The 17,433-nt window shown below is 34.9% G+C and overlaps 1 protein-coding gene across 1 annotated transcript in view; it reads right to left on the reverse strand.

Annotated features, from left to right (window-relative positions):
- Positions 1–7,733: 7,733 nt before the first annotated feature.
- Positions 7,734–17,433, reverse strand: part of Mdh2 (malate dehydrogenase 2) — a 43,285-nt gene continuing 33,585 nt past the window's right edge. The window contains exons 4-7 of the mRNA XM_089099358.1: positions 16,020–16,145; positions 14,176–14,313; positions 9,722–9,913; positions 7,734–7,971 (exon numbers count right to left, since the gene is read on the reverse strand). Coding sequence (XP_088955484.1) covers positions 7,843–7,971; positions 9,722–9,913; positions 14,176–14,313; positions 16,020–16,145 — 585 coding nt within the window. The 3' untranslated portion in view covers positions 7,734–7,842. The remainder of the gene's footprint in view (positions 7,972–9,721; positions 9,914–14,175; positions 14,314–16,019; positions 16,146–17,433) is intronic.

Consider the following 17,433-nt stretch of genomic DNA (forward strand, 5'->3'; position numbering starts at 1 on the left):
CTTTGCAAATATTTTTTTGTTCCACTTGAATGAATAGTCTTTTTTCACTTTCGATTGGCCTAGACTACCAGTCCTGGTGGAACTTCCTTGAAGTAATGATACTAGGTCTGTCTTGAGAATATTTTATTTTAAGACTGAAATTTAATGTGAGTTCCTTTATATTCGTTTTTCTTTCATTTGTTTTGCTGAGGACGACTCTTGGATATAGAGTCAAAATATTCATTTAAAGTTACGTTTTACTGTCTTAGAAAAAAAAATTCCCTATTGTTCTACTTGTGGTTTATAATGGAAAGGCAGTGTGGTCTTCGTCGCTATTCAAGCTGTATACACATGAAAAAAGTCATAGATACACTTTCTGTTTCTCATAGTAGAAAAAAAAATAGTGAGGAGTCATGCATGAGACAATATTTGTCCTTATTTCTTATATAGCTTTTGCTTGTGCTCAGCTTAAGAAATCCTGTTCTAATGGAACCGGGATGCTTTTGGCTGAGATTTTGCTCCCACGTGTTTGACAATGCACTAGGCTTTTTTACATTTAATTCGTCGGAAGTTCGACATCCAAGAATAAATGAACGGATTATAAGGCTTAAAGTTCATTTGGGTTGTTTCTGGCCATTTTGGAGTGTTTTCTACACATACTGTTTCTCTTGGAAATTTTTGTAGGTTAATGAATAAATTTTTCTTGGTATTATGTAAATAAAACAACTCTCTTGTGTTATAAGTGTATTTTATGTCAAATGAATTGGGATGATATTTTATCAATTGCATTTAATAGTGAAGAGAAATTTAATTTGTTTTACCCGATTATCCAAAGTGAATTAGAAAAGGATTGTCAAAGAAAAAAGGACGGCGTAGGACAACCCCTAAGAAGCCATGGGTTACTATAGACCTTCTAAAATTGATGCGTATTAGAGACTAACATTACAAGAAAAAGACCAATCATAAATGCGATTTAAATGATATGATATATATATTAATTATCGCTATGCTCTGAATTGATTATTAAGAAAAGCAACAAGAGAATTTTACTCAAGGAAGTTTGAGGGAGTATTGGGATGTCCGGCAAAAACATAGCACATGATTAAAGAAGTACTTTAGCAGCCAACAAAATCGATCCCACTTGAAATAATTAACCAACAAGGTGAAATGCCCAAAAGTGCTGCTGATATCTCGGAGATATTCAGAAATTCTCAGCGGTAGGAAAGTGTGTTGCTGAAGGAATCTGTCCAATGTTACATGATCCAAGCATCTTTGACTACCTTGATCATTTTGAATCGGACGTTTCAATGTATTTAGCACCTGTATCATTAAGTGAGATGAAACAGGTCAGCTACAAAATAAAAAGTAATACCTCTGGAAGTGATATCATATAGTTAAGAGTAGTTAAATTTATTCTGCCACTAATCCAGAAGCTATTTTTATCCCTAATTATATCTGCACTAAAAGAGGGTTTCTTTCTGTCTTGATTTAAAGCAGATCGTGCTACTCCAGTTCATAAGGGTGGTGAGAAATATAATTTAGGAAATTATAGACCGATTTCTGCTCTTCCTGTGCTATCACGTGTTTTAGAGAATTGCTTTGCTGCCCGTCCTTATGCATATTTAAAGCGTCGTAAAGTGTTAAATCGGCATGCAGCCAATTCGCACTGTAGCCAACTCGGATTTCGGCTAAAAACATGGTTAAACAACAGAACAAGCGGTTGCCTATCTAACCAGCGTAGTAAATAAAGCGTACGATGAGGGTTACAGGGTTTTAGCAATATTTTTAGACATAATTATAGCTTTCGACACAGTAGATCATGATCTCCTACTTCTAAAGTGTGAGTTTTATGGCATAAGAGGTGTATTTTTAGTAGGACGGCTGCAGTATGTTCAGATTGACTCAAAGCGTTCATCAAGCTTTCTTATTAAATGTGGAGTTCCACAGGGCTCTGTTCTTGGACCGCTATTATTCTTAATTTTTGTATAAATGACCTAAGTCAAACCATGCCTAATATCAGAAGAATTTCAGTGAACTATACAATGATCCACACACGATGTATTTTCCAGAAACGCATCTGATAGAAATTTTAAGATGGCCATTCTTTGTCGTAGAAATTTAAAAAAGGGCTCAGTCGGTTGGTAATTGAAAGGGGTAGTGCCTTCTTTAATAGTGAAAAGTGATTGGAGGGCAACCACCTCCCCCCACGCCCATCATTTCCCCAAACACTTCCAGTCAAAATTTCAAGATAATTATTTTGTTTGACGTAGTTTAAAAGTCCAGAAATTATGTCTTTGAGGATAAGAACCCCCTCACAGTCCTCAGGGCAAGGTTTGTAAGGTATGCCCCGAGGGCATTTAAGGTTTTTATGGAAACGGTGGTCATATAAACTTCGGAGGGGGCTTATTGGATTGTAAATCGAAAGTTGAAGAGCCATTTTTAAGAATAAAATTTATTCGAGGGCAGCTATACCCCCCTCACGTCATTTTTTCCCCCAATGCATCCGATAGAAACTTTAAGATAGCCATTTGTTCAAAAATGGTCCAAAGATACGGCCTTTGGGGTTGACACGACCCCCCAAAGTATGGGGATAAGGGTTTTAAGTTATGCCCAGGGGGGATGTAAGGTTTGTATGAAGAGGTGGTCTTGTGAACTTTGGAGGAGGTTCATTGATTGGAAATGCATACTTCTTGTTCCATTTTAAGAGGCAAGCGTGATGGAGAGAAAATAGCCCCCCCCCCCCTCTCCCTGATATCTTTTTTTCCTCAGACACTTTTGATAGAAATGGAGAGACAGCCATTTTGTAGCCAATAGTCCAAAGAGAATATAACAATGCCTTCAGTAATCAAATATAAGAAATATTTTGGCGGACGTTGAACTAAATCAAAACAAACTATGAGAATGTGAACTTTCAAAAAGGTGACAAAGCAATATCTCAGGAACTATTTATAATATTAAGTTAGATCTTTAAGAGTAAGTTGTGGGGGATTTTAAACTAGCCAGAAGGCTTAGTTACAGTTACTGTAACTAATGAGGCTTAGAGTATTAAGGTGTAACTTCTAGGAAGTGTTTAGGGGGCGTTCCAATTAGACGAAAAACTGTATACATGCAGGTTTTCAATAAGGCATATAAGCAATATCATAGACAGCATCACTCTATAATAGCTGGAAATATCATTGAAACATTTAAAGGAGCTAATTCGATTCAAAATTAAAAGTTCTAGGGTCCTTTCTAAGAGTAAAAAGAAATTGGAGGGCAATCAGCTCGTCTCTCAAGTCGATTTATTTCCCAAACACATCTAGTCAAAATTTTGAGAACTATTTTGTTCAGCATAGTAGAACGGTTCAGCAACTATGTTTTTAGGGATATTGGGCATGTCAAACCCCCCACAATTATGCCAAACTATGGATTCTTAAATAAAAAAATCGAAAAAATTAATTGCAAAATGAAGGCTTGTCACAAAGTACTTTTTTTAAATTTTTTTTTTTGGGGGGGGGTTTAGCAATGGGACTATCAACGGCTCTAGAATTACAAAAGAGCTCAGGCCCTTCTAAGACTGTGTGTTCGACTGGCAATTGGATATGTAAGAAGAACTTATTATTACAGTTGTATTCCTAATAGAACCGTTGCAAACGTCAAATTTAAAAAAATAATTACTTTCGCCACCGATTACTTTCGCCACCCACTGGTCCAGCTTTCACTGGTCCACTCGGAACTTAGCCGATTACATACCTGAAGAAGATTACTTGGAATCCTTTGATAAAGTCGAAGATGCCGATACAACTGGTAAAAACTATTCAGACGGCCTTTCTGTTCCTTGTTCTGAAAACTCCACAAGTAAAGACACTTTTCATAAGACTCTGATGAAACTGATGCACTGTCTACGGAAGGGGGTGGCGAAAGTAATCGGGAAGAAAACTGGGGAGCTGGGGGTCTGTCAAAAAACGATGTTGTAGCATGGGCCATCCAAAGACACTTAACACTTGCTCAAACATTTGAAAAACTGCTAATATTAATTAGAACACTAAGAATTTCCACTGTCCAGCATGGAAACTTAAGAAGATGTTGTAGAGAGAGTGGCCTTCGTTCTCGTATCCCTCTTGACATGAAAGTTTAATGTAATAGCACATTGGAAATGATTAAATCTACAAAAAATTAGTTAGCCTGGGATTATTTTTTTAAATTTGACGTTTGCAACGGTTCTATTAGGAATCCCTTGTTTATGTCTAATGACTGGACTGTACTAGAAGCTGCTATTACCGTACTTTTTCCCTTGCACAATACCACTGTAATGGTAAATTCTTCTTACATATCCAATTGCCAGTCGAGCACACAGTCTTAGAAGGGCCTGAGCTCTTTTGTAATTCTAGAGCCGTTGATAGTCCCATTGCTAAACCCCCAAAAAAATTAAAAAAGTACTTTGTGACAAGCCTTCATTTTGCAATTAATTTTTTCGATTTTTCTTATTTAAGAATCCATAGTTTGGCATAATTGTGGGGGTTTTGAAATGCCCAATATCCCTAAAAATATAGTTGCTGGACCGTTCTACTATGCTGAACAAAATAGTTCTCAAAATTTTGACCAGATGTGTTTGGGAAATAAGTCGGCTTGAGAGACGGGCTGATTGCCCTCTAGTTCCATCATTTTACTTACATCCCGATTTTAGAATTGTATGAGACGTAACCACGCTTCTTCACAATTTGAAATTATGATTTAAAACACTATTTTGTAAGATCGAAAGTCTCGAATATTTTATTTTCGTATCACTAGAATAAAATCAGAAACAGAAGAAAAACAGGTAGAAAAAAAAAACAGAAACAGGACGAAATAGCTATTATAAAAACAGAAACAGAACAGGTAAATAAAAACAAGTCATCTGTTTCTGTTCTGTTTTTTTTCTGAATTAACAGAACAGTAACAGGTACTTTAAAAACAGAACAGAAATAGAAAACAGAAACAGTGCCCATGCTTAATCGGAATCTTTAGAAAACTCGCACACTTTATCCCGCATCTTATTTTAAGGTTGTTGTATTTCTCTATAATACATCCGTATATTTTAAATTGTTCTTCAGTATGGTTAGGGACATTTCCGTCGCTAGTTAATCCAATTCGAGTACTCCAAAATGATGCGATCCGTTTATTTTGCAATAAATCTTATAGTGATTCCGTGAGACTGTAGTATAGAAGACAAAAAATTGTACCAGCTGCTGGCTTACGGGATTTTTATCACGAGTTATATATGGTCAGGTATAATAATAATAATTTACGTTTATGCTTCCCAGGCATGTTTCAGGTTAGGTCTGATTGCCAAAATTATAATACTCGAACAAGCAAGGCGCTGTTTGCTGAAATTGCCATCACTACAAGGTCATGTTGAATTTAAAGTTATCATTTGTCATTTCCATTTGTATGATATTTATAAAATGGTTTGACAAAATTTAGAAATAAAGTCAAGGAAAAAATGCATCCTATTAATGAGTCCTAAGCTATTATACGTATTATTTTTTCTCTCCTTCTCCTTCTTTTGTTGTTTGAGGTGTGAGAACGAGTGTAGTGGATTATTTGGATAGTTTTCTTTTTTGGTCGTTATGGTGACTCCAGTAGCAATTCAGGAAAGAATTATGTATTTTTATTTATACATATATACATATATTTTTTTTATATTATCAGTATTTCTGGTATATTTAATTTGGGCTATTAACTAGTACTAAAATTGTCTCTTTTTTCTTCTATTCCTGGCACACCCCTAGGCCAACTTGCCTTTACAAATTCATGGGCAGACTAGAAGATTTAGTTGAATGACTTTGTTTTTTCACGTATTATACATATATATGTATGTTTTTTGTGAAGTTCAATTTTTAATTAATAGACTTAAACTTAATAATTTGGCCTTTACTTTTCTTTGAAAAAATTCTTTTTCGGAAGATTTTGTTTTAATAAATTTTAACAATGTAATTAATTATCGAAGAACCTTATTGCAGGGATTGCAAAAGCTTAGACAGCGTAGAAGACCAAAAGTCACACAAAACGTCAATTCATATCCACAATAGTGTTCCTTTTCGTCAACCCGCAATTCTGTAGTAAAGATGCTACGAGTAACCTATTCAACAACACTATTCTTCATTAATGCTGTCAAGTCAATAGTTGGAAATATAACAAGAAGATGACCCAAAAAATAAAATAAGAATTGAAGTTATTCATGACAACAAACGGTATGGCGTCGCACAAACTTATCTTAACGTCATCAGGCTTTTTGGTTTGTTTTTGGGTGTTCATAAATTTTATTTTCGTCAGAAACATTAAAAAGAAATGAGAGACCAGAGACGATTCTATATTTCTCTAGTTAACAAATTCAAACAAAAAGAAAAGTTTAGTTTAACTTTTTTGTTTTATAGTGGGAGGGACTAAGCTGGATCAAGGCTTTGGCCTTAAATGTAAAGAGGAAGGTCACGAGATACACAACCATGATTATTTAGTATCTAAGGCTTCTAGCCAAAAATGTGAGAAGAAATTTCACGATAAGTATTTAACATTTTACTCTGATGGCTTTCCTTGTGACAGGCGGGATCGAACCAGAGTTCCTTTAATCAAGAGCCACTGATGTCATCCACTACACAGGCATAAGGTAATTATTCGTCTGATTTTTGTATGAAGCTGTTCACATACTTTTGATGTAAGAAGTATAATGGCTAATGTGCGCTACATTTGAGTAATCTATTTCTTAAATTTATTTGGTCTGAGAATAAAAGTCAGATTTAAGGATTTTCAAGAAAATAGCGTAATCACAAACAGCTATGATGCAACAATAACTGGAAAAATATTAGCTAAAAAGAAGATAGAATAGAAGATTTATGAGGGACAACCACCTTCTTGGGGGTTATGACATAAGTAGACTCAATAATGAGAGGAGCGCAGGTGAAAATTGGTGGAGACCCAACTAGGGACACAAGCGAAAACACTTTAGGCTTGGGTATAAAGAGGAAGGATCTGTAAAAGAAGAGAAATATGATGTATCATAAGAGAACAGGAAGAGATCAAAGGAAGTATATAGGAGAGTAAAGTATGAATAACGAAGGTATGGAATGAAGACGATGGATAAAGTTGCTGAGAATCCGGAAGATGCAGCAATACAGCTAACAATAAATAATTCAATTTGGATGTTACGCAATTGGCAGTTTTGGCACTAAGTAGTCAATAAGGACTTATCTCAGTTAAAGATAAGAACAGGGCCCCATTTCCTGACATGGTAAGTGTTATAAAGATAGTTGCAAACATTTTGTGAATGTATTAAACAGTGGAGAAGTTAATGGAAATTATATAGAAAAGATAAGAACAGGGCCCCATTTCCTGACATTTCAATATGAATGTATTAAACAGTTAAAGATAAGAACAGGGCCCCATTTCCTGATATTTTCATGTGAATGTATTAAACAGTGGAGAAGTTATAGGAAATGAAAAGTTTTTTTTTATGAAGGTGAAGGAAGATTTACTTGGTGAAATGAGTTGGAGACAGAACCAATAGGATTGAAAAATAATACGGCCAAGGGCTCTAGCACCTCCCTCTTAAGCTAATTGGGAGGATGCCATTACTAACACTACTACCACAGCTACTTTTACTAATACTACAACTAAACTATTACTTCAATAACAGCAACTTGTAAGGCTGGGAGCATTAAGATATAAAAGGGTGACAGGCCAAAACAAAGAGTACAAATATCACCAATAAAGCCCTGAAATACAATAAACATTTCATATTCACATGGAATTGATTTATTGATATATATACAGGTTAAGGTCAATTTCATAATAAGCTGGCATTAGCTGGGAATTGACAAAATTTACGATCCAACAGAGATTTCATTATTAATGTTTCTTAACAAATTCTTCTCCTTTCTTTATATTCTTTTTAAGTTCCTCGACAGCTGGTGCAACAAGACTTTGTTCGAAATCAGTAAGTTTTCCCAACCCCAAGTTCTTCTCAATACCATTTGGCTGAAAAAATAAAAAAAAATCAATATTACGAATGTATTTTTGATATCCTAAAAAAAAATTGCAACAATTTGACTAGCAACAATGCTTTACAAAAAAAAACTGTTATTAAGATCCATGGTCCATTTGCAAGTTTTTGGTATGTTACTTTGATGCAGTGTTTCGGTTAAAGTTTTAAATGTTTCAACGTGAAACGACAATTTCACAATCATTCCATAATTGAGATTTAGCTCTGTTTGTTAACCAAATTACATCGCACGACGGCTTGGCCTAGTATACCGTGAATGATTCTTCATCTACTAATTCCACGGTTACTATGAGATTTGAAAAATAAATTGAAATATTAATCTAAGAAGCAGAATCAAAAGCGGTTGATCCCTATTTAAAATGATCTCTCAAGCAAGAACGAATTTAATTGGTTGACGCTTCCACGCCCCAGCACTTGCTATTGACCAATAGAAAGAAAACTGACAACTGAATGTAAGATCCATTTAGGTGATAAAATTTAAGAAATTGCAATTCAGTCTGTTATCATAATTATTTGCTTGCTTTTTAATTATGTATATATCCTTTCTATGTTTACACTTATTTCTGTTAATCAGATGTTCTACCATCAATAAAAAAGAATGTAAACTAATAAATTCGAAAGGCTACTTTTTTGAAACTGATCAGATAAATAGTATAATCACAGCACTAAATATATTTCAACCCATAAATTAGTTGTTGAACAGAAAAGAAATTGGTTAAACGGAACCTCAAACGGAAAAAAAAAATTACAGGAAAGAAACTGCAAAGATACATTGAGCCAAATAAAACTGCAGTAATAAATTGAACCAATCAGTCCACCTCACCATGGATTATCCCAAACGACACTGGACCCATTCAAACTACACCCAGAACCGTAATTTACTATGATACAGGGAGAACGGGACAATTCCCCCCCCCAGACCAAAGTTGCATACTCCCCAGCTGAAATTTAGTTTCTTCCCAAATCTTGTCCAAATTAAGAGGAAGTCTGCTTAATTCAAGAATCAAGAGAAACGATCAGTTTTCTATAGTATATCTGCCTTCATGATGTCATAGGGCTCATTTTTCATCGCCATTTTCACTTGATTTGGAAAAATTGGCTCCAACTTTGCCCCCCCCCAGGGTTTACCACGCCACTGACTACACTGATTAAATAAATTAATACAGAACGTATTGGACTATCTTTTAATAGCATTGACCCTATTTAGACTACATTGACCAGATCAATTAGTTAAACATTGATTGAAATAATCATTTCACATTACAGAGGACTATCTCACAATAGCAGTGAGTACATTCATCCCTCATTGATATAATGAGTGTCTCAATCGATTCGCGTCACCGTGGACTAGTCTATATTAAGAGTAAACCCCCCAGACTACACTCAATACATTAATCGAAATAATCAGTCCTTGTAACTGGGAACTACCCCATAAAAATATTGAACCTACTCAGTTCACATTGCCGTTGATTACCCCATAATAGCATTGAGCACATTCAGACTTCATTGATACGTTTATTGAATCAGTCAATTCGCATCACCATGGACCTGCCCATAATACCATTAAAATCAGTGAGACTGCCCTCATATACTGATTGAAATAATCATTTCCTGCCACCGGGAACTACCCCATAATAAAATTCAGCACAAACAGATTATATTCATTACCGATAGAATCAGAGAATTCCTGTCACTGCAGACCACACGATAATATGAAATACTTACACCCAGAAGAAGAGGAGTCGAGAAATATTTGGCCTCGGTAACGTCTGACCTCACATAGGCACATTCAATAACGCCCTGTTCTCCGTTCAAGGCACGAATCAGGGAGAACGTAAAACGAGCACCAGCATAAGCCATTGATAGAGTGGCGGATCCTGCACCAGCCTTGGCTTTTACTACTTCAGTACCAGCATCCTAAAAAAGAAACAACATTTTATATTATCTTATTAAGATTATTTTATCATCTAATTATTTTATTAGTGATTATAATTTATTTGGTCTTTAATTTAAATATTTTGTGTAAGTACTCTTTATTATTACCCAATTAATGCTATTATATCGTTTTTATATAACTGTATCTTATTATCGTACTAAGATGACTATATGTGCTATCTAATTATTTATGTATGATATTATACTGGCATTAAGGTTTTTCTGATTATCCTGTTGGTTAATCAGTACAACGACCACAAAAAAAGTCTGCAAGTGGATCTGTCGCTTTTGTAAAATTAACCTGACAATCCATTGTGCAACCTTTTCGATCACATCTTTTTGGCCAGACCGAAACTTTACCTTTTGCTGAAGTACATCCCAGGAGTCCCGTATGAGGCATCCAAAAATGACTTTTCCAGGTCAATGTTTTCTTATTTGTTTTGGGAAGGGAATTCAATTGAAAAAATATCACTTCAAGGAAATCCCACCATTGAATTTGACATGTCTCATACTAAGAACAGTTCAGTAATGAAAAAGAAGCGATCAACCCCGATGTATCCATATTTGTTCAAATATCTTCTTCGGAGTGAAGGAAGGTTAATTCATATTCTTCTGAAGAACCTTTCACAGAAAGCAGGAAAAATGTGGGCATTTAAAATGTACTTTTTGAGGCTTCAGGCTCACCCGTCAGTTAAAGATCCACTCACCTCCCTTCAAACGATGCATAGCCTTTTGTGACACTGCATACATGTTCTATTTAATCCCCGTTCATTTTGCACAGATTGCCTACATCCTAGGGGCTATAGCGCCACCTCAGTGTAAGAACATTCTAAGTAACTATAATCCCTGAAATTGGGGGACATATTAACAGTTTTTATACATAAAGCCAATTGGCTATTTCGGAATTCATATTCTAAAGCCATGTAGATCAAGCCAAAATTGTTGTTTAGGGCACAAAATGAATGAAATCGGCACTTGTGCAGCAACGTGCAGCAACAAGATCTCTTTTGCTACTTAAAATGGCCCTAGAACTTTGATTTCCCGTTTGAATGATTCTTCTCCCGATACTCCGCAGCAACTGGTTTGGTACGGTCACCCTGGTGACACAAATACAAACAAGCACATGTGAACAACTTTATGGAGGAAAAAATGTGCATGTATCATTCAAAAACGAGCTTCAAATCTCCAATAATGTGTGTTGTATCATGTTGAGTCTGATGTTGTAATTTTCGTCAGGATTTCCACCTTTTATGGGGACATTTTCTCTTTTTTCTATAACTATGAAATTTTTTTTTCTCACAACTTTTGATGAGTATATTTAAATTTAGCAAATATTTAGAACTACCAGAAAATGGTGTAGCTTTTGATGAACTAATTATAAACAAAATGAGTTTAGTTTAATACTGCCATGAGTTACTCTTTGCTTACGATTCCCTATCACAAACTGTTTGATAATTGTCCAATGAGTTTTCTTTTCTTTTTTTTTATTCACGGAAGAAGAGTAAAATATTACTATCTAGACCAGTGGCTCTCAAACTTACTTGTACCTCTTTTACCCCAAAACGTTTTAGGTACCCTTTCTCAGTTACCAGCACTGAGTAAACTTTAGCTAAAATATAACTAAAATTGCGAGTCTTAGAGTTAAAGAGTTGTTTTATTTTTTTTTGCCCGACTTTGTACCCCCAAAAAAATTGTGCGTAACCCCAAGGGGTATGTGTATCACAATTTGAGAACCACCGATCTAGAGGATTATGTTTAATACCACAGAGAAATTACTTACGAAATATTTTGGCTTTAAAAACTTTAAGTTTTCTTACGGCTTTTAAAATCGGTGCTAATTAGCTTCCTTTTACATACGTTATTGACGCGATTTCTCACGAAATTACGTCACCTACGCAAACATTTAAAACTAACGCGCATTTAGGACTATAACAAAGCAATCTTCCTTTACATCTTTGATAGCTTTATATCTTTGAACTGCAGAAGTTAAGAAGAACTATGCTTCATATCTCAAAGAAATGCCAGACAAACTTCTAAATGAATATGCAGTATTCCTGGCTAAACTTTTGGCATCCGTAATAAATCGGTGTTTCAGAGATCATATCTTCCATCAAGCATAGAACAGAGCATATGTCCTGATTATGCTTAGAGTGAAGGACCCGAAATCATGTGAACAACTCCGTCCAATTTCAATAACTCTGAATCTCACCAAGGTCACCGAATCTTTTATATATCGCGAACTCCTGACACAAATCAATCCTCTCCAGTATTGCTGTTTGAAAGGAAGCAGCACTAGCCATTATCTTGTGCGTCTCTATAACCTGATAACTGAATGGCTAGACAAGGGAAACACCATAGTAGACCTTCTGCTGGCTGATTACTGTAAAGCGTTCTATTTAATCCGCCTTATCACTGCAGTACAAAACCTGAAGCAAATGAGGGCTAAAAAACAGACTCTGATGTCGATAGTCGATTTCCTCAGAAGCCGTGACCACTGTGTCTATGCGGTTTTTTCTGGAGATCTCACCTCTGAATGGGCTGAAATATCGTATGGTGCTCCCCAAGGTACCAAGCTGGCTGCCATACTGTTCTTGGCTGTGATCAACTATGTTTTCGTTGACTTTGATGAACGCTTTAAATACGTTGATGATCCTCTCTGCCTTGCTCAAATTTCTCGTGGATAAATCCCAGGTAATACCCCAGTTCCAAGGAGAATTGAAAGACAGCTTCACTGATCAGTGCAGGAATAATGGACGAATTAACATCGATAAAATAGAAGTGATGTGTTTTAATTCTCTTGAAACGGACGTAGCTTGTCCTAAACCCTGGTTCCCTACCACTTCAACTGCAATTAAGCTTGGTATGACTTTCAGTACTGACTGTTCTTTCAATCTACCATGTTTCTAACCTTGTAAAAAAAGGACAACTATGTTTTGCGATCACTGACTACACTCCGACGACTAGGTTTCCCAGTGAAACAGTTACGACTAGCGTATATCCCTTACTAGAATACGCGTGCCCTGTTTAGGGACCGCAGGTGCACAACATTGACTATTTAAGAGACTATCTCGATGCTATTCAAAAACAATGACAAAAATCAAACTGGGCATTAATGTGACACATACGCAACTGCAACTGCAACGTTGAAAATACCAACGCCGAGAGAACGGAGATTCCATCTCATGTGCTAATTTGGACAGTGGTTCCTCGCTAGCGAAAACACAGTACGTTGTTGCTTCCTTTTATTGCCATCAAAGCCAATACTCGACACACGAACAAGTTCGAGCCAATAAGATGCAGAATGAGTCGATTCAACAATTCTTTTATTCCGTTTTATATAGGTGTCACTAACCATGCTTAGTTTTTTTCTTTTTCTTTTTTTCTGTGTTATTAGAAATAGCGTAATTTAGTTGAGGCTTTTGCCAACACTAACGAAAATTGTTTTAAATAAATTAATCTTAAATCATGAATAACACCAAATTTTACTAATATTTGCAAATTCAAACCCAACCACTAACACCCATTTTCTCAAAATGCGCATTTTCTGACTTTAAAAACTTTGTTTTTTTAATGGCTTAAAATTTCACAGTGGAGGTATTAGAACCGATCAGGTCTTTTAAAAGTATTTTACTATGCTATACTTTCTAGACGGGTCGCCCCGATTGGGGTCATCTACGGTTGGGGTGGAATGCTGTCGTAAAGAAAGCTTAAGGGAAATTGGAACTTCCTGGGAGGGTGTTGAGGGAGGATTCGAATAGATTAGGATGGAGAGGAGCGTGCGTACCTGTGTTGACCTCAGGAGACTTGGTGCTGAGGTGAGTTGTTAGCGGTAGTAGGTCTTTTAAAACCGGGGCTAATTACCTTCCTTTTACATAGATTATCCACGCGATCTCTTACGGCATTTCGTCACCAACGTAAACAACCGAAACAAAAGCGCATTTAGGACTATTGGAAAGCAACCTTCCTTTATATCTTTGATAACACCAAATTTTACTAATGTTCCCAAACTTAAACTCAACTAGTAAAACCCATTTTCTCATAATGTTAAATACCCTTTCTAACATAAAACAAGCAAAGAACAACTTTCAAATGCTTGAAAGGGTTTCATAAGAACACAAAACCGATTGCATTCAAACAATGATAGGCTACCAATGCGTTATTCTAAACGAGTGTTTAGAATAACAAAATGAGTGTTATGCTAAACGAGTGTTTTCAAACAATAATGCTCAAACTAGCAGACTAACCTGGATTCGTTCAGTAAGTGCCTTTAGTTGATCAGGCTCAAAAGAAACAGATGGCGTGCACTGTGAAATCACAGGCAGGATGGTGATACCAGCATGTCCACCAATTACTGGGCAGTTCACTTTTTGTGGGTCAAGTCCCTGAAAAAGAAAACAAATAAAGTACTTATAACTACTACTATGAACAAATTAAGTCATGATTTTGTAATTATTCTCAATAATTAGTAATTAATTTGTCTACACGTAGAAGCTTTGGTGAAAACTTTTTTAGAAGATTATGTTCGAATTCTTCAAAAAAATTGCAACTCTTCAATATAATTCAGCAGAAAAATTAAAATAAAGTTTCAACAAAGAAAATAAAGTTTAAAAAAAAATAGGAATAAAGTATAGGGTACATATAATATAGTAGGCCTATACACAGTATATTATAGTTTATACATAAAAGATAAAATATACAACTATTTGACCTTGCACAACTCGTCCTAGTTTGATCTAATCGGTTCGTACTTGGTCATAAATTACTTCTCTGCGTATAGAGCATGGGGGGGGGGGGCGGGGAAGGAGCTGATTCAAATTTTGGAGACCTTTTTATGGCAAGAATTATATTTGGATCCTTTCCTCATCTTCTTTACTGAGACGAGTTTGCATAAATGTAAAAAAAAATACACCAAAACCAGTGGGTGTGTGATGGGGGAGGGGGATTTTGGCGGTCAAAAAGCCCAAGTGTCGTATTAGGAAGATAAAAAGACGAAATCACGAAATTTTTAATAGATTTCAATGTTTTTACTTCGCCTATTTTCGCATTTTTATAAAAGCTGCTCCCCCCTACCAAAAACAAAATCGGGCATACATGTCTGCTTTATCCCTTGGGGTGTAGTCACAACAAAGCTTGAGCAACACTGGCTTAGAAAATATCTTCACAACAATCCACTAGCAATATATATATATATATATATATATATATATATATATATATATATATATATATATATATATATATATATATATATATATATATATATATATATATATATATATATATATATATATATATATATATATATATATATATATATTTATATGTATATAATTTATAGAATATAAATCATATAGTTTATAAAATGTTTGATACTAGTTTTTAGAAAAAAATTGCTCGTATTCTGACAAGGAAGTCAATTTACCATGAGAAATGAATTACAATTACTAGGAAAACTTCATATATAATTACTCAAAATCGTTTGCTAAGCTGTTCTCAAAGGGAAGATCAACATGGTAATGCATGTCCAATCACACTTTGATCCTCTTGGTCAACATTGCCATAGTGATTCATTTTTTTACGAAGAGCTTAGTAATCTCAGAAGTGTAAAGCTGTAAGACACGATCTTTAGGCATGATAGTGACGAATAAAACAAATACTGAAAAAAACCGTAGAAAATAATAAAATAAATATAGAAACTAAAAAAGAGACTTAAAATAAACTAATAGCAGTCACAATAAATAAGCCAATAGTAAAAATAAATAAACAATCATAGACAAAAAATAAACTGCTAATACATAGAATAAACGGCGGTAAAGTAGACGTATAAAATCAAATTTGTGAATTCACCGAGCTCTTTATTTGGATATGATATGTAACGAGGACATTTATGAAAGAATAAGCATAAGGCAGGCCAATGTAGCAGAACAATACCGATTTTTAGAAGTTAGAAAATGTCACAAACGAATCTTAGGCATGAAATGACGATATAAATATGTATATTATAATGTACATATAGGGAAGCTTTAAGAATATCGACATAAATAAAGCCATATAAAAATTCAACATCGAATAGAAACTTTCCACAAACCTTGAGTTCAGCAATGAAAGCGTTGGAGCGAACAACATCAAGGGAAGTTACACCGAAAATCCTGTTTGGATCATAAGCCCCGGCTTCGGCAAAAACTTCTGAGGCAATTGGAACTGTGCTGTTCACCTATAGTTAAAAATTAATTTGATTTTAATTTGTTAAAGTTACTTAATCAAATTAGCTTGACACACTGATCCTAATGTCTGAAAGTCACTTGAACCACCTGGAAGTCCCTATGCCTTCCCAAGGCCAGAACAAAATTTGCACTTTAATGAAAAAAAATAAATGTTTTTAATTTTATAACTTTAATAAATCAAATAATATTAACATTTTGATTAATAAATAGCAGTATATGTATATTAAACTGACAATACACATCCATTTGTATTTTTTTCAGTAAAGTGTAAATTATGTTCTGACCTTGGGAAAGCATAGGGGTTTTGAGCCCAACTTATGTTAATTCCTGCTTGTTTTGAGTTTGACTTGGTTTTTTATTGTAATTTCTGTTTGTTATGGGTTTCATTTATTTATTGATGCTGATGTTTGGTAGTTTCACGCTTGGTAGATTACTTGATTTTATTTTTGCTCATTTTTGTTTAATGGAGTTCTTTATTTTTCTTTGAAAAACTTATTTTGCGGAAAACGTTTTTTTAATTAATTTCTGTTCCTTTTATATTGACATAGTCTTTCAGGGAAACAGAAAATAATACTTTAAATCTTTTCATTTTTTTTAAGAATTTATAGTTTGGCCTGCTATTTGTATGCTGGAGAAAAATTTGCAGCAATTTTTAACAACATAAACCCTTTTAAAAATCTGGACAGAAATAGTACTGTTTAGTTTAGTTTCATACCTCGTCTAGTTGACCTGAAATGGAAAACTTGATACCATTCGCAAAAAAATCTGTTTACTTTCTTTAATAGCTTGGATACACTTACGCTATTTTGATTTGGTTAAATTTTAAGAGCAGAAGTAGCCCCGAAAGTTTGAACATAATACCCTCAGTCGTTCTTGGGATACTGCTGAGATGCCTTATTGGGAATTAGCATTAACACAGTGCACTTTTATTTAATCTTAAGGCAACATTTAGTAATTAAACATAAAGACAAATAAGAGGGTGGGCGTGGGAGGGGGATTAGTTTCCCTCAAATCCCTTTCGACCATTAAAAAGGGCATTAGCCCTTTCCATTTTCAATCGAATTAGCCCTTTTCGAAGTTCCTACGGCAACTCCTTCGAAACGAAGTGCCATGGTCTAAACAACAACAACAACAAAATAATATATTATACCCCCATCGATTTTAACTATAAAAATGTCAAGCCTTCCAATCACCTTCGACTATTAAAAAGGGCACTAGGCCTTTTGATTTCAAATCGAATGAACCCTTTTTGAGTTTCTACGACAACGCTTTCTATAA

This window comes from Artemia sp. Qi Xiang Cuo, chromosome 13, assembly GCF_049724085.1.
Source record: "Artemia sp. Qi Xiang Cuo chromosome 13, ASM4972408v1, whole genome shotgun sequence".
In the NCBI taxonomy this organism is placed as follows: Eukaryota; Metazoa; Arthropoda; class Branchiopoda; order Anostraca; family Artemiidae; genus Artemia; species Artemia sp. Qi Xiang Cuo.